Source organism: Ziziphus jujuba, chromosome 6, assembly GCF_031755915.1.
Source record: "Ziziphus jujuba cultivar Dongzao chromosome 6, ASM3175591v1".
Classification (NCBI taxonomy): Eukaryota; Viridiplantae; Streptophyta; class Magnoliopsida; order Rosales; family Rhamnaceae; genus Ziziphus; species Ziziphus jujuba.
The window spans coordinates 10,016,761-10,031,684 of record NC_083384.1 but is presented as its reverse complement, the minus strand read 5'-3'; the positions used below and the strand labels follow the sequence as shown (position 1 = coordinate 10,031,684).

At 32.4% G+C, this 14,924-nt stretch overlaps 2 protein-coding genes across 2 annotated transcripts; both read left to right on the top strand.

Moving 5' to 3' along the window:
- The first annotated feature begins 409 nt into the window (after positions 1-409).
- LOC107431259 (protein LURP-one-related 10) lies at positions 410-2,403 on the top strand. Its single transcript, XM_016042143.4, has 3 exons — positions 410-1,012; positions 1,663-1,890; positions 1,975-2,403. The coding sequence occupies exons 1-3, from the start codon at positions 740-742 to the stop codon at positions 2,119-2,121; spliced, it is 648 nt and encodes a 215-aa protein (XP_015897629.3). The 5' UTR covers positions 410-739; the 3' UTR covers positions 2,122-2,403.
- Positions 2,404-8,496: 6,093 nt separating this feature from the next.
- LOC107431260 (TOM1-like protein 6) lies at positions 8,497-14,681 on the top strand. The gene is made up of 9 exons (XM_048463959.2): positions 8,497-9,180; positions 9,713-9,791; positions 9,876-9,974; positions 11,554-11,667; positions 12,186-12,352; positions 12,496-12,577; positions 12,658-12,743; positions 12,902-13,198; positions 13,548-14,681. Exons 1-9 carry the CDS (start codon positions 9,047-9,049, stop codon positions 14,455-14,457), a joined length of 1,968 nt encoding a protein of 655 aa, XP_048319916.2. The 5' UTR covers positions 8,497-9,046; the 3' UTR covers positions 14,458-14,681.
- Positions 14,682-14,924: the final 243 nt, after the last annotated feature.

The following is a 14,924-nucleotide window of genomic DNA, read 5'->3' as shown; positions in this document are numbered from 1 at the left end:
GAGCAAAATACAATTAAAGCTCATGACTCAAGGAGTTTTTTCCGGTACACTCTTCTAAATCGCCCGAATAACAAAAGACGATAGTAAACAGCTAATGTCTATTTAGTATCCCACTTTTGTCTACCGTATACGTACCACCAAATAAAAGACATACGCGTGAACCTCATATACCTTATAGGATCTTTAGAAGAATTTGTTCCGATACATACATATATATATATATATATATATTGTTTTTATCTCCACACACTGATAATAATATTATACTAATTAATAAATAAATAGTTAATGCTCATATACTCTTCAAAAAAAAACAAAAAAACAAAAAAAAACAAAAAACAAAAGAAAACAAAAACGCCTTGCATTTCCCGTTTGCTTAAAAAGAAAGGAACAAATTACAATGATGATGGAGTTTGCCGATTCCATCTTGGAAAGTCAACACGTAAGAGTGTGAACAAAATCAGAAACCATTATTAAAAAAAAGGGAGCAGCAGGACCTCCCATGGTGCGCACTCTTATTATAAAGTCGTTGTCCTCTCCTCTCAATCCAAATCCATTAATTTGTTCCCAAAAATATCTTCCTTGTCCCAAAACCCCCCAAAATCGATCTCTTATAGTGCGGTTTAGCTCTTTCTCATTTCCCACTACTAGCTTAAATCAAAACAATAAATAAATAAAAAATCAATCTCTCTCTCTATCTCTCTGCGTTTTTTTTTATTTTTCGAATAGATCGGCGACAATGGCGTACGCCGGTGCATCTAGTAATCCTCCTCCACAATACTATCCACTTCAGGCGAACCCAATCGCGGTCGTTAACCCTCAGTTATGTGCACCATACCCTGTGGATCTGATTATCTGCAAGAAGCTCATGACCCTTAAAGAAGGTTCATTCGCCGTCACCGACGTCAACGGCAACGTCATGTTCAAGATCAAGGGCTCCGTTTTCAGCATCCACGATCGCCGTGTACTTCTCGACGCCTCCGATCACCCTATCATCTCTTTCCAGCAGAAGGTAACCCTTCTTTTTAATTTCCCCATTTTGCCCTTCGATTTTTTTTTTATGACGTCATCCAAATTCATTGCCTCTCTTTGTTCTGTTCTGCCGTTGTTCTGCGGTTGTTTCGTGGTTATTTCCTGTGCTCTTCTCGAATTTTATTGAATTGGTCAACGTTTCTAGAACGTTGACTTTATCTTTTTGCTCTAATCTGCTTGAGAAAGCCACAATACTTTTTTGAATCTGCCCTTTTTGTTTTTTTAAAATATACAGTCTATTAAATTGCTACGAATAGCATTTTACGTTATCCATATTTCATCAAATTAATTTTTGAACTAATAATACGTCACATGAATTGGGAAAACAACTTTTCCAGCCAAAAAAAAAAAAAAAAATTTGAAAATTGACTTGACAAACAAACTTAAAATTTTTTATTAAACTAAGTCAACTTAAATGGTAAGCTATTTACATTTAGTATTGAAAAGGCTGTGATTCGAAAAGAATAAAAGGGAAATAATTGTAAAATAAAAATACATATAAAAATAAAAACTAAAATTTGATCTTTTTAATTTAATAAAAGATAAACTGCTGTTGATTATTATCTATATTTTCAATACATATTTTTATAAGGGTGCATAATCTTTTTGTGGTGAATATTTAATTTTCAGCTATTAACAGCACATAGAAGATGGCAAGTATTTAGAGGGGATAGCTCAGATTCAAAAGACCTACTATTCAGCGTGAAGAAATCGTCAATGCTTCAATTGAAGACCCAACTGGATGTATTCTTGGCTGCTAATACAAAAGAAGATGTTTTCGATTTCAAGATCAAAGGGAGTTGGTTTGAAAGATCATGCATTATTTATGGTCCAGATGGGAAAACTATCATTGCCCAGGTAATTAAGATGTTCATTGAGTCTTTTGTCTTTTTCTGTTTAGTTTTGAAAATGCTTAAATTATTCTTTTTGATGGGATTGCAGATGCATAAGCATCACACCGCTCAAAGCCTTTTGCTAGGGAAAGACACCTTTGGAGTCACTGTCTACCCTCATGTCGATTACGCCTTTATTGTTGCTCTTGTGGTGATTCTTTATGAGATTAATGAAGACCGATCTGGGGATGACTGAAACTTCTGCTAGCTAATAATATAAACATAATATCATTTATTATATATCATATAATATCGTATTATATGCTTTCGAATAATCATTAATTTGTACTCCACATTGTGTGCTTTCTCGAATGTATAATTCAGCTTATTACTTATTATATTCTTTCGAATAATCATTAATTTGTACTCCACATTGTGTGCTTTCTCGAATGTATAATGCAGCTTATTACTTATTCTATGTGTGACTTGTACCCCACATTGTATGCTTTCTCGAATGTATAATGTAGCTTATGACTTATTCTATGTGTGACATAAACTCCTCGTATCCTTAATTATTGGCTATGTGTGTAGTTTTATAAAGCGCTGGGATCTGGCCCAGAGTGCCTAAAGCTAGCCAAGTAAATAAAATGCTACTTTTACAAGTTTAGCTAATTACATTCAGTATGTTGTACAATTACGTACTATTTAATTACTTTATTACATCTGTTATAGTACGGGTATGTTGTACAAGTTTAGTATGTTGTAGTGTAATATTGTATTACCTATTGTATTGAATTAATTCTATTATACTGTATTACTATTACTATTGTACAAGGAGTAGCATAGGAACGTACTATATTATAATTTTTTCATAAAAAAATTACTTTTAGCTAAGCAAAAACAAATTTGGTTTTTTTATTATGTATATGATTTTATCAAATAATTACATTACTCTAAATAGTCAAAATTGATTGTTTTACTCTCATTTATATTTTTTTAGAAGTAATTTTAAACCACAACAAAATTAGATATTAATAATAATTTTAAATATGTAATTTTTATACAAATGTATTTTAAACTCAGTTATGTATTACAAAAAAGAAAAAAGAGAAAATATGTTTCTCTTTATAATAATAAGCAAACATATTAATAAAATAATTTAAAATTAGAAAGAAAAAAAGGTTAGCAATTAATAAATATTATTTTTGATAGAAAATTAACAAATATTTTTAAAAAGTATAATTCTTAATGCAATTTTATTTAAAATCCAATTGTATATTAAATATTAAGGAGAAAACACAGTACAACAATGAATAAAAAGTTTCTACATTACTTTTTTGAAATGATTATATTTTGCTATAATATTTACAATTTAAATTTGTTTCACTATCTATATAATTTTTTTTTTTTTTTGGGTGCAACAATGATTATTTTATTCAATGTAAAGGTATAAAAAAGAAAAAGAAAAACAATCACACAAAACAAACCTGCACGTGATTGTTGTTATAAAAGTAGGAAGAATTGGTTTCACAGTGAAATTTATGTTTGTGCGGGAAAAACCCACCCTTCAGCTTTATACGATGCCGCGCAGCGGGCCCGATATAAACATTGTGCGGCTTTCTGGCAGCTCCAAATGTTGGACTGTGCAGATTAATACCATTGGAAAGTCTCATTAGACCCAATTCGGCACGCCTAACAAATCTGTAAATGCAATGTGGTTTTGTTCATTTTCCAGACGATAGTAGACTTGGCAAGATGGGTTTTTTGTTTTGTTTTGTTTTGGATAGAAAACAAAATAAAATTCTCTTAGTCCATTACTAAAATTGTTCGCAAATGAAGCCAAGGACGAAAGCACTGTTTTCTATAACAAAGATTCCGAATTCAAATCTCCACCTCTCCCATATTGGAGAAAAAAATCTAATACTGAAATTAGCTACATAATATATTACATTCTTTAAAGACGTCCAATACCCTGCAATTTTCCTCCAAATCATTATCCGAAGGTTGATATTATTTTAGCCCATACATACATTTTAGCTGTTCCATATAACTTCAGTAGAAATTCAAAACAGGATGTTTTATTTATAGGTACCATTTGATAACATGGTTGATTTTTAGTTTTTATTTTTTATTCATTTTTCTCTTCTTTTTTTTTTTTACTTCAATTTATTTTTCCTTATTTAATTATACATAATTTGCTTATATCAAATATTAATTAATGAGAATTACAGTTTATAGAAACTCCAAGTTAGTTATTATAAAATTATGGCCAAAAAATAAATAAAAAATAAAACATCCATTAATAAATTTTAACTATCACTAACTAACACTTAACATAAATAAATTATGCACAATTAGATAAAAATAAAAATAAAAAAAAATAAAAAATTAACTATGTTATCAAATAACAACTTATTTTTTTATTTATATATTTTTGTGAAGTAGGATGATTCGTTTTCAACACAGCCTTCTCGTATGACATGGTTGCGACCCTTACCCTTAGCAAGAAGGATTGCGTATGAAAGTCCAGATGGTAAGACAAATTGAAACTCCCTAAAAAATAAACTCAATCTCTCGAGGCAAAACAAAAATAAATAAATAAATAAATAAAAAGGCCGAAATCCAAGTTAAAACCAACAATAGAATGGATATTACCCTTTGCAAAATCGTTTCTGCTCTTCAAAATGGTGGACCGTGGGCCTAGATTCTGCACTAATGGGCTTACAGAATGCTTCCAATGCGACGTGTTTCCGAAACATGGAAAAATCCAAAACGCCATTAAGGATGCAGAAGTCAATCCCTCTTATACTGGCATTTTGGGTGCGTATTGGGAACACAATCACTCTCCATTTACTATCAAAAAAAGCAAAAATTTTTTGGTAAATATCAAAAAAGGCAAATTGAAAAGCCCTTTCAGAAGAATCTCAATGAAAAAACAACTTTCGGTAACCGTCCACGACATTATTTGCATGCCTTACTTTTTTTTTTTTTGGTGATATTATTTGCGTGCCTGACTACTCGTCAGAAAGCATTACAAATGCTGTTTTTTTCTCTTCCTTTTAATTTTTATTTTTATTTTTTTGCTTTGCTGCCAATCTCTCCTGCCATCCTTGTGGGCTTCGTTCATAACTTTTCTTTATAACTCAACATTTTTTTCATTAATTATTAATCTTCGTTATCCACACTCAATTTCGTCATGTATAAATTATTTATAAAATTTATATATATATATATATGTATGTATATATATATGGAGTATGGACCAATATCTATAATATTTCCGTATTAAAATCTATGGCACTAAGAAAGAGACAAATATTAATTTGGGATTTTTGACAGGGAAAGTATGTATACTACAATCTACAGAGCAGTACCAGATTTAAGCATTTTTTTTTTTTTTTGATTTTGTAACTAATTCATATATCTTATTTAACCCATGAATTTAAAAACACTGATGATGAAGAAAAAAAAAACTAAAAACACTAATTATAAATTATTAAAATGTAATATCAAAGCATCTAAAAACCAATCACAAAATTTGAATTAATTAGATGTCTATTGAAGCAAAAAATGGGCTAACAATAATAGTTTAACACGAAACTGGATTAAAAGTTTAAAGAATTGTACAAAAAGTGAAGCATATTGATGGAGTTATCTTTTTTGTTTACTCGTTCAGGGTTTGAAATTTGAATAATAATAATAAAGAACAAAAAAACCTTGCTCTTTGAAAGAGAAAAAAAAAAAAAAATCCATATATCATTAGCCTGTCCCTACGAGAGGACAGAGACTCGATAAATAAATTAGAAAAATGAAAGTACAAAAGTTTTTTTTTTTTTTTTTTTTGGAAATAAAAAATTTAATAAGTTTTGGTTTATTGCTTTATGCACCGCAGTTTAAAAATGGAAAAGTGACTCTACTTCCATTTGGCAAAACACACACACATATATAAATATATATATATATATATATATATATATATGCCTTTCGTATTCATATGGTGGTGGTTGCAATTGAATGAGAACCTAAAGGGATAAGCATTGACTGGTAATAATTTGCTTTGATGGCTTTTGGATATTTTCAATTATCAATGGAAACCAAAAAGTGCCGAAAATATGCTCTTGATAGCACAGTGATAAAGATTTCTTTTTATGCACATTGAGTGTGCATTTTTTGACCATAGAAGAAAAGAAAAATAATGAGTAATTAAAGCCTTACGTAGCCATCAAAATGTATAGAAGAAAATAAAAAATGAACATTAATTATGTGATAAAGACCTTTACAAAAGTAGGCATATTAGAAAAATCCAAGTGTTGATAATGATTTCTAACTTTGAACGATGAAAATACGAATCTAAGAATTTTATTTTTTTAATTTGGTCAATATTATCTAAGAATTTTTTGATCTAATGTTTTAGAGGTATATGATGAAGTGCACGTGTTTCGTAACTTAATCTAAAAAATTAAAAGAAATTAAATTATCCAGAAGATAAATTAAATAATGAAGTATTTCTCTATTCTACATTTATTTTGACAAAGGGTGTTTCATAGAATCGTAATAAAACTATCATATAACTGTAAGATAAATCAACTCATTTTTTTTCTTTTATTTTTATTTTTATTTTTTTGATAAATCTACTAATTGTATAGGGATCATAGAAACTTATTTAAAAACTATACTATATCTAAATTATAATAAGATAAAAATAAATAAATAAATAATTTCCCTAAAATTTTTCTTTTTGCACTATCACGCATTTCCTTCCTTTATTTTCTCATATATCCCATAATTATAAAATATTTATATATTTCCAAACGAAAGGAAAGAGAAACTCCAATTCCCCCTATTATAAGTTCCAAAAAAACACACGAGTCACACTGGTATCCAAATCAAACTAGAATAAATTCTATCCATTCCAAATAAAAATAAAAAAATAAAAGCTTTGAAGACAAGAATAGCTTAAGCAATGGCATGTAAGCTCTCTCAATCTCGTGGTTCTCCCCACGCCAAGAACCCATGCCCCTCGGAGTACTCTACTGCTATTGTTGACGTCTGTGAAAGCATCCAATCACCATCAAACACCTCAGCAAATTATTATACACCGCATCCTCGTATTATTAATCATTATTATTTATTTTAATGAGAATTACAATAGTTTAATTTAATTGTATGTTGGGATAGTGATAAAATTAGTGGAAATCTATTTTTTTTTTTTAAATAAATATATTTTTTTTTATATTTATTATGAAATAAAAAAATATAAACTTTTAGATAATTAAATTTCTACTATGTAGAAAAATATGTGAAAAATATATTATTTTGAGAATCATAGAAAAAATAATTATTATTTTTTTAAATACATATTTATGTTTAATTTATTATATCCTATTAAATTTAATTATTTACAAATTCCAATTTTTTAATTACTTATCAAATATACTAATAGAAAAATTGATTATCATAAAATTAAATTTCAAAAAACTAAATATCGAAAATCAATTTTTCCCTCCACTTTCATATTTACTAAACAAAACCTAAAGGAGAGAGGATGATTCCAATCTACCACCGAGAGCACAAGTGTGAGATGCATACGACCGTGACAACATCATTTGTTTATTATTTTTTTTTTAAATATTAAATTATAATATAAATATATATATATATATAAATATTTAACTGATTTATATTTAATTATAATTATTATTCATTTAGAGATAATAAAATTATATTTATCCTACAAAGTTATTTTATAGGTTAATCAATAAAATATTAATATATGATAGTTAATATACATCTTAGTAGATTTATTTTATATTTTGAATATTATTCTTTTTCTCAAAAAATAATAATAATCATAAAATAATGTCATGTGGTGGGGGTATTAGATAATTAAGCATGGCCCTTATCAAAATCGAGCTAATTAAGTCAAAGATCTACAGTTCCAACCACTCATGCGGCTTCCAACGTTGTCCATTTTCTGGCTTTGCAAATTTATAAAATCCAATGTTTTACTATTTTATTATTATAAGAATTAGATAAGCTTGTTGATAACAATAATAAATCATGATTTGCGTTGGCTTATCTTTCCAGTGGATAGTGGGACAAATAATTAATAAAAAACAATTCACAAGAAAAAGTAAGGTTATATTCGTAAATTAGATATGTAGCTTGGGTTGAGATGAGAAAAAGAAAGGATTAATTAAACATTAAAAGAGACAAAGCCGGCCCCTGATTTTGACACGTATAATAATCTTTTTTTCGAGTCCCCCACTCACATTATTGATTATTCCACTCTAACCTTTCCCAAGTTCTACAACCATTTTACCATTCCCACTCAGACCAATGGAATTTAAAATTACATAAAAATAAAAATAAAAACCTTAAAAATAAAATAAAAAGGTAATTTTATGAAAGATAAATGATACACGGTAATAATTAAAAAAACAGGATAAAAGGCGTGAGAAAAGAAGCAACAGACTTCGTCAGATATCAACCACTCGTGGTATACATTAGCAAGACTATACTCGCTGTCTTGATTAAACTATGCGATTAGTATTCAGAGCGTTGCTGACACGTGCGCGTGAGGATTGGATAATATATGGGGGACAGAAAAAGCATACGAGAAACGGAGAGAGATTAGGGGCTTGGGATGGACGGATGGAACATTCAATGAAAATAAAAACGAAATTTTCGGCAAACGAAGAGAGAGAGTGAGAGAGAGAGAAAAAAGGAAAAAATAAATAAATAAGAAAAACAAAAAGAGAGAGAGAGAGAGAAAAGCAGATAAAAGTTTTTTGATTTTTGATTTTTAATAAAAAAAAATTATTTTTATTGATCGGTGTGCGAAGACAGGGAAGGAACCGAGAAAATTCCGAGTAAATTGATTTATTTATTTTTTGTTTCTTCTTCTTCTAGGGTTTCGGAATTTTCCAGTCATCCAAACGAACAATAATGGCGCGGGTGTATTTTCCGCGAAAATAAGGCGTGGAATAATATATCAGCTTGTTGTTGATTATTATTATTTTTTTTTTGTTGATTATTTTTTTCGTTTTTATTTTAATTTTTCTCGGTAGACAAACGAAAAGTTTCTGTTGTATCGGAAAGTGGGGAGAGAGAGAGAGAGAGAGAGAGAGAGAGAGAGAGAGAGAGAGAAACAGAGAGAGAGAGAGAGAGAGAGAGAGAAGATGATGGCCATGGCGACTTCATCGTCGTCTTCTTCAGCTACAGTAGCTGTGGAGAAAGCGACGAGCGATCTTCTAATAAGCCCTGATTGGACTATGAACATCGATATCTGTGACTCCGTCAATTCTCATCACTGGTATTCTATATAAGAATATACACTCCGAGTTCATGATTTTCTTTTTCTTTTTTTTCAATTACATGGGGTTGACTTTAATTTCTTTCGCCCTAGGCCTTTATGTCTTATTTAATGAATAATTTCACTCAGATTATATGTTCTGGAAAAGAAATTTTGCGCTTGTTGAGTTAACTCTCTCTCTTCTCCGATTTTTAATTTGATTTGAGTAAAAAATCTGGTTTTTTTAGTCTTTTTATTTAAACGTTCTTGTTTTCCATCTTTATCGAAATTAAAGATTGAGGCTATTATTAAAAATAAAGGAAATTAGAGGAGGAGATTACGCGTAACGGGAATTGAATTACTTACTCTGATTAACTCCTTAGATTCATTACTTTTGCCTGAAGCTTGGGTTTGATGAAGTTTCACTGCGTTATTTTCAACAATCATTGTTGTATTTTTAATTTTAGTCCGTTTTATTTGTTGGAATAAAAAAAAAAAATCTATATATATATATATATGTTTATTGATGGCTCTGTGATAAAAAAACGCACAGGCAGGCAAAAGATGTAGTAAAAGCTTTGAAAAGAAGGTTGCAGCATAGGAATTCTAAAGTTCAGCTACTCTCGTTAACGGTACGCTTTGCTTCAACCTTTCTTTCTAGTCAGAATCTAAAAATTGTGCAAGTGATTTATTTCGTGGTAAATCTATTGTTGTAGCTTTTGGAGACAATGGTGAAGAACTGTGGTGATTATGTCCATTTTCAAATCGCTGAGAGAAATATACTAGGGGAGATGATCAAAATTGTGAGAAAGAAGGTTAGTCTTGAAGATCTTGTTGCATGGTTTAGTAATTGACTAGGAGCTATATTTGGTTCTTATTCTTATGTTTAAAGCTTGGTAATTTCTTTTTTTACATTGTGCGTAGTTTTTCTTTTATATAAATAAAAGATAAATTCCCATTTATCTGTTCTGAAAAGCAAATAGCTGGTGAGATTTGAGACCAAATCATGCTTTTCATTTATGGGATTGCTTTGCTTCATTTAGGTGTACTAATTAGATTCATTTTAGCGCAAACCTTGGAAATGGAATTTTTCAAGACCCTGATAAACTTGATTCTGAATTATGCTTCCTCTGGAGGTTTCAGTCCTTTCAACTATTTCATTGATGTTTGAGACCTTAGGATTTACTGTTTTATAAATGCTGCTCCTTGTCTGTGTATTTTTATTATCCTGCTTTTTTGGAGTGCTCTATACCCCTTTAGCACGTTTCAATATTTACTCGTCAATTTTTATTTATTTATTTTGAAAAAAGCAGACTATATGCCCTTACGATTCTGTGTTATCAGTGACTGAAAGCCGTATGGTTTAAACGGGCAAATGTGTTTGAGAAGTAAAAGTGTTAATATAAATATTAATAGCAAGCATCATGGATAGTTGTGGCATTGGTAACATGTTGGAACTGACTCTTGCTGATGGTTTTTCTCTCTTTTTTTTTTTTTTTTTTTTTTTTTTTTTTTTTTTTTTGCTTTGTTTTTACTGTTGAGGAATTCATTGGAATAGCTTATTTATCCTCTTTACACTGTTTCATTTATGTCACGTGTGCAGTATTACAGTCTGAATCCCAATTAGTTGCTGATAGTTTTTTTCTTTTGTTTTTTTTGGCTTTGTTTTTACTGTTGAGGAATTCATTGGAATAGCTTATTTATTCTCTTTATACTGTTTCGTATATGTCACATGTGCAGTATTACAATCTGAATCACTATTAGATTGGACTTTTCTTATTCATATGACATGTTTCTGTGACACACCATAAATTTTCACAATCTACGGTGAAAATATCACGCCAGAGAAGGTATGGCCTGCCAATAGTTGGATGTTGCCAGCTTTTGAAACAAAGTCCTCTGTTGATTTTCTCCCCCTTCTTTTGTTTTTTTCTTCTTGTTTGATGAGTGTTGGTGTAAGCTACCACATGGTAATGGGTGTGATGATTTTAGGTTTGGTACAATTGAAATGACATGATGTGGATTATTTCTTAAATTTTAGCTTGATTTGTCCTATTACACTTGAAGAGGGTCGGTGATGGATAAATCTACCTTGGGCCTTGGCTCAAATTGAAACGTGTTTAGGGTAGGTCCTAGGGTATTTGTGTTTCTGGTCTTAAATAGCTTGCAGAATATGGGTTTTTTAGCCTCGCTACATGAAGAAGTAAGGACCTTAAACGGTATGCATATTTCGGTGATTTGTCGTTGATGCATGGATTTTACTATCTTGTTCATATATACGGAATGTCGGTTTTTTTTATTCACAATTATGAATGTCGAACCATTCCTTATATAATAGACTTTTTCTTCTGCCTGTATTTCACTTTTTTTATGAATCTGCGGATGGAATTTCAGGCAGATATGCAAGTGAGGGAGAAAATATTGGTTTTGCTAGACTCTTGGCAAGAAGCGTTTGGTGGGCCTGGGGGAAAATATCCTCAGTACTACTGGGCATATGAAGAACTAAGGGTATGAATTAACCTACCTCTTTCGACATTCTCTGATTTTAAGTCTGTCCTGCCAGGTTTAAAAGATGATTGAGAACTATATATTTTTTATTGTTTTCTCCTCCTTTGCTATAGACCATTGATTGTTATATGGATTTATTAGATTTGATGTTTAAATAAACAAGCCTAATAGTGTCCTACCTCTGGTTGGCATTTTTTCTGTCACTTAAAACATATGCTCATTGTTATCTAGATGCCAAGCTAAGTGAGTATCAATTCTGCCTGTAATTACTGTTTGCCCTCTTCATTAGAATGAAATACTATTTTGTAGTTAATGAGCCAAATGTACTCTATGTAGAACCAATTGTAGGTATCTTCTTTTTTCGGTATTAATATTCTTGGTCTTTCCTTTGTTGCATTTAACCCTATGAGGTCACAAATTTGTTTCACTGCATCATGAGTACGACATATATAATAATTTATATCTATATAAGGGTTTGGATAAAAATATCATGAATAACCGAATTGTGTGACTGGCAGCGTTCTGGAGTAGTATTTCCCAAGCGTTCATTAGATGCTGCACCACCAATACTTACACCTCCTGTTACACCCCCAAGCCAGGGATATGCTCAACCTGGATTTGGAATGCCTAGCAATTCTGCTAGAAGGCTTGATGAAACTATGGCAACAGAGATTGAAAGTTTAAGGTGAGGGGTTGAAATTTGGTCTCCTTGCTTTGTTCCTTATTGCTGCTGTTCTTTATTCAATTGATAGTGCTCCTGCTCTAAGATTTGGATTCTAAAAACTGGTATATGTAGTTTGTCATCTGATTTATTTTTAACCTTCCTAGTTTGTCAAGCATGGATTCCATGCGGAATGTTGTGGATCTCCTGAGTGACATGCTGCAAGCAGTGACCCCTGGTGATCGTGAGGTACGACTTATGATGTTCTTTAGCCTTGGGCTGAAGGCAACTTGTGAGTAAAATTAATTAATCGAATGTCCCGTATGTAGGCTGTAAAAGATGAAGTGATAGTTGACCTTGTAAACCGGTGTCGTGCCAACCAGAAAAAGTTGATGCAGATGCTAACTTCAACTGGGTTAGTTCCCTCCATATTACATGGCTATTTGCAGGTTTCTGCAATCTACATTTTGCTTGAGGCTTGACATGCCTGTGTGCTTTTGTGCAAAATCGTAACTGCATTCTGAAATTTTGTATAAAATATGGAAACTCAATGCAATTTCGGTATTTTGTCAGAGATGAGGAACTTCTTGGCCGGGGCCTTGAATTGAATGACATTCTTCAAAATTTGCTTGCAAAGCATGATGCCATAGCTTCTGGTTCTCCTTTGCCAAATCAAGTTACAAATGTCAGCCCCCAACGCACTGAAACAAGTGCATCTAGCCTCAAACAGTCAGAAGTTAGAGACTCCAGCCCGAGAGACCTTAGTCCAAGGCCAAATCCTATTCCTTCTCCACCTGCTTCTACTATGACAAGGAGCCAGATCGATGAAGATGAAGAAGAGGAAGATGAATTTGCACAGCTAGCTCGAAGGTTGATAACTGCAAACCCCTTTTTGTCATTTACTTTGAGTCCTTATTATAAAAAATCAGTGCAAGATGCATGCATAGTATTATGTGCCTGTTGGAAATTTTTCCAGGTTCAACTACTATCTTTATTGCCTATTAGTTGGTGCCTGCCTAGATGCATTAGAGTTTATACCATCATGAAGTCTGTCAGCATAACTTTTTTGGGGGTTCTAATCTTCTTGAGTTTATTGTTCAACATAGTTCACTTTCATCCTCATCAAAGCACTGATAATTCGTTGGTCTATGCTTTCCAAAGCTTGAACTAAGATTATGGATGTTCTATGTATGATAGGTTGCTTATTCTGTGATTGCAGGCATTCTAAAGGACAGCCCATGGCTTCCCCAAGCAGTTCTAATGGCAACAATGGCAGTCTGGCAATAGTGAGCACAAGCAGCACAACAGTTCCACCTGCACACACAACCTCAACTCCTGGTCCGAGCAACGCATTAGTTCTACCTGACCCACCTGCACCAGTAAAGACCAAGGAGCAGGACATACTTGACCTCCTGAGTCTCACATTGACAACAACAGAAGCCTCCCCCCATGTCTCCCCTGATCCACCTTCTAACCAAAACTTGCATCAGGTACCTGTTTCCCCTAGCAATCAAGGGTATCAACAGGCTTCCCCTAGCAATCAAGGGTATCAACATGCTTCCCCCAGCAACCAGGGGTATCCACAAGGTTCCCAAACTTATCAGGGTCAGAACCAATACAACAGTTACGTTGCTCCATGGGCCCGACCTCAGCCCCAACTATCACAATCTGGACCACAACCACAGTTGCAACCTCATCCTCAGGTTCATTCACAGCCACACTTGCAGCCACCTCACTATTCGACCGGTTATCCCCCTCCACCATGGGCAGCTACCCCTGGTTATTTTAACAGTCAGAATCAAATGACCTCTAATATGTTTTTGACTCCTCGTGCCAATACAACTAGACCTTATACTCCGGTGCAAGGGGTTAGACCTTTGCAGCACCATAATTCTTTCCCATCAAGAGAAATTAATGGTTCAGCTATTCATGGAGATTTCCCGACAAGTACCACATCACAGAACTCTACCCCTGCAGCGGGACAAAAGCCTTATATTCCCCCATACCGATTATTTGAAGATCTGAATGTTTTTGGCAGTGCAGATGGAAAGCTTAAGATGACAAGCAGTGGCATGTCATCTAGCTTGGCAGGGGCTTCCGGCCCAAGCATGGTTGGTGGCAGTAAATGAAATGCTATGGTACGGTTTACTGAACAAAATTACGTAATATATTTCCTTGTGAATATTTGATGTAATGAAATAGGGTTGGTTTGATGAGTTCTCAAGAGTCTTCATGTTCTGTAGCCATTTCCTATGACTGACCTATCTAGCATTTCTCTAGATGAATATTAAGACTTTGGAATATGAATTGTCAGCATGAGACCGTTATGTTATATACGTTGATTTTTTATTAATTTCCTGTATGGCAATATGTAGTCGAGTCGGTCAGCAGTACTGGGGGGTTCCTTCGGATACTGATTTGTGACGCCTGTGCACCTGATGATTGAACGATTGGGGAAGCCCAGCTGCCCCTTTTTTTTTTTTTTTTTTTGGGGGCCGCAACCAAATAACATAAAAATAAAAATGAAGAAAAATAAAGAATTTGGTACATAAATTACGGCGTATGGGATGAGGAGAAGATAGATTTGGAATTAAAA

What these genes read in the sequence shown, in the direction of transcription:
- LOC107431259 (XM_016042143.4), top strand. Translation starts at nt 740, where the DNA reads ATGGCGTACGCCGGTGCATCTAGTAATCCTCCTCCACAATACTATCCA. An exon ending in TCATCTCTTTCCAGCAGAAG is followed by an intron (nt 1,013 to 1,662) that starts GTAACCCTTCTT and finishes TTTAATTTTCAG; the next exon opens with CTATTAACAGCACATAGAAG. An exon ending in GGAAAACTATCATTGCCCAG is followed by an intron (nt 1,891 to 1,974) that starts GTAATTAAGATG and finishes ATGGGATTGCAG; the next exon opens with ATGCATAAGCATCACACCGC.
- LOC107431260 (XM_048463959.2), top strand. Translation starts at nt 9,047, where the DNA reads ATGATGGCCATGGCGACTTCATCGTCGTCTTCTTCAGCTACAGTAGCT. An exon ending in TCAAAATTGTGAGAAAGAAG is followed by an intron (nt 9,975 to 11,553) that starts GTTAGTCTTGAA and finishes ATGGAATTTCAG; the next exon opens with GCAGATATGCAAGTGAGGGA. An exon ending in GGGCATATGAAGAACTAAGG is followed by an intron (nt 11,668 to 12,185) that starts GTATGAATTAAC and finishes TGTGACTGGCAG; the next exon opens with CGTTCTGGAGTAGTATTTCC.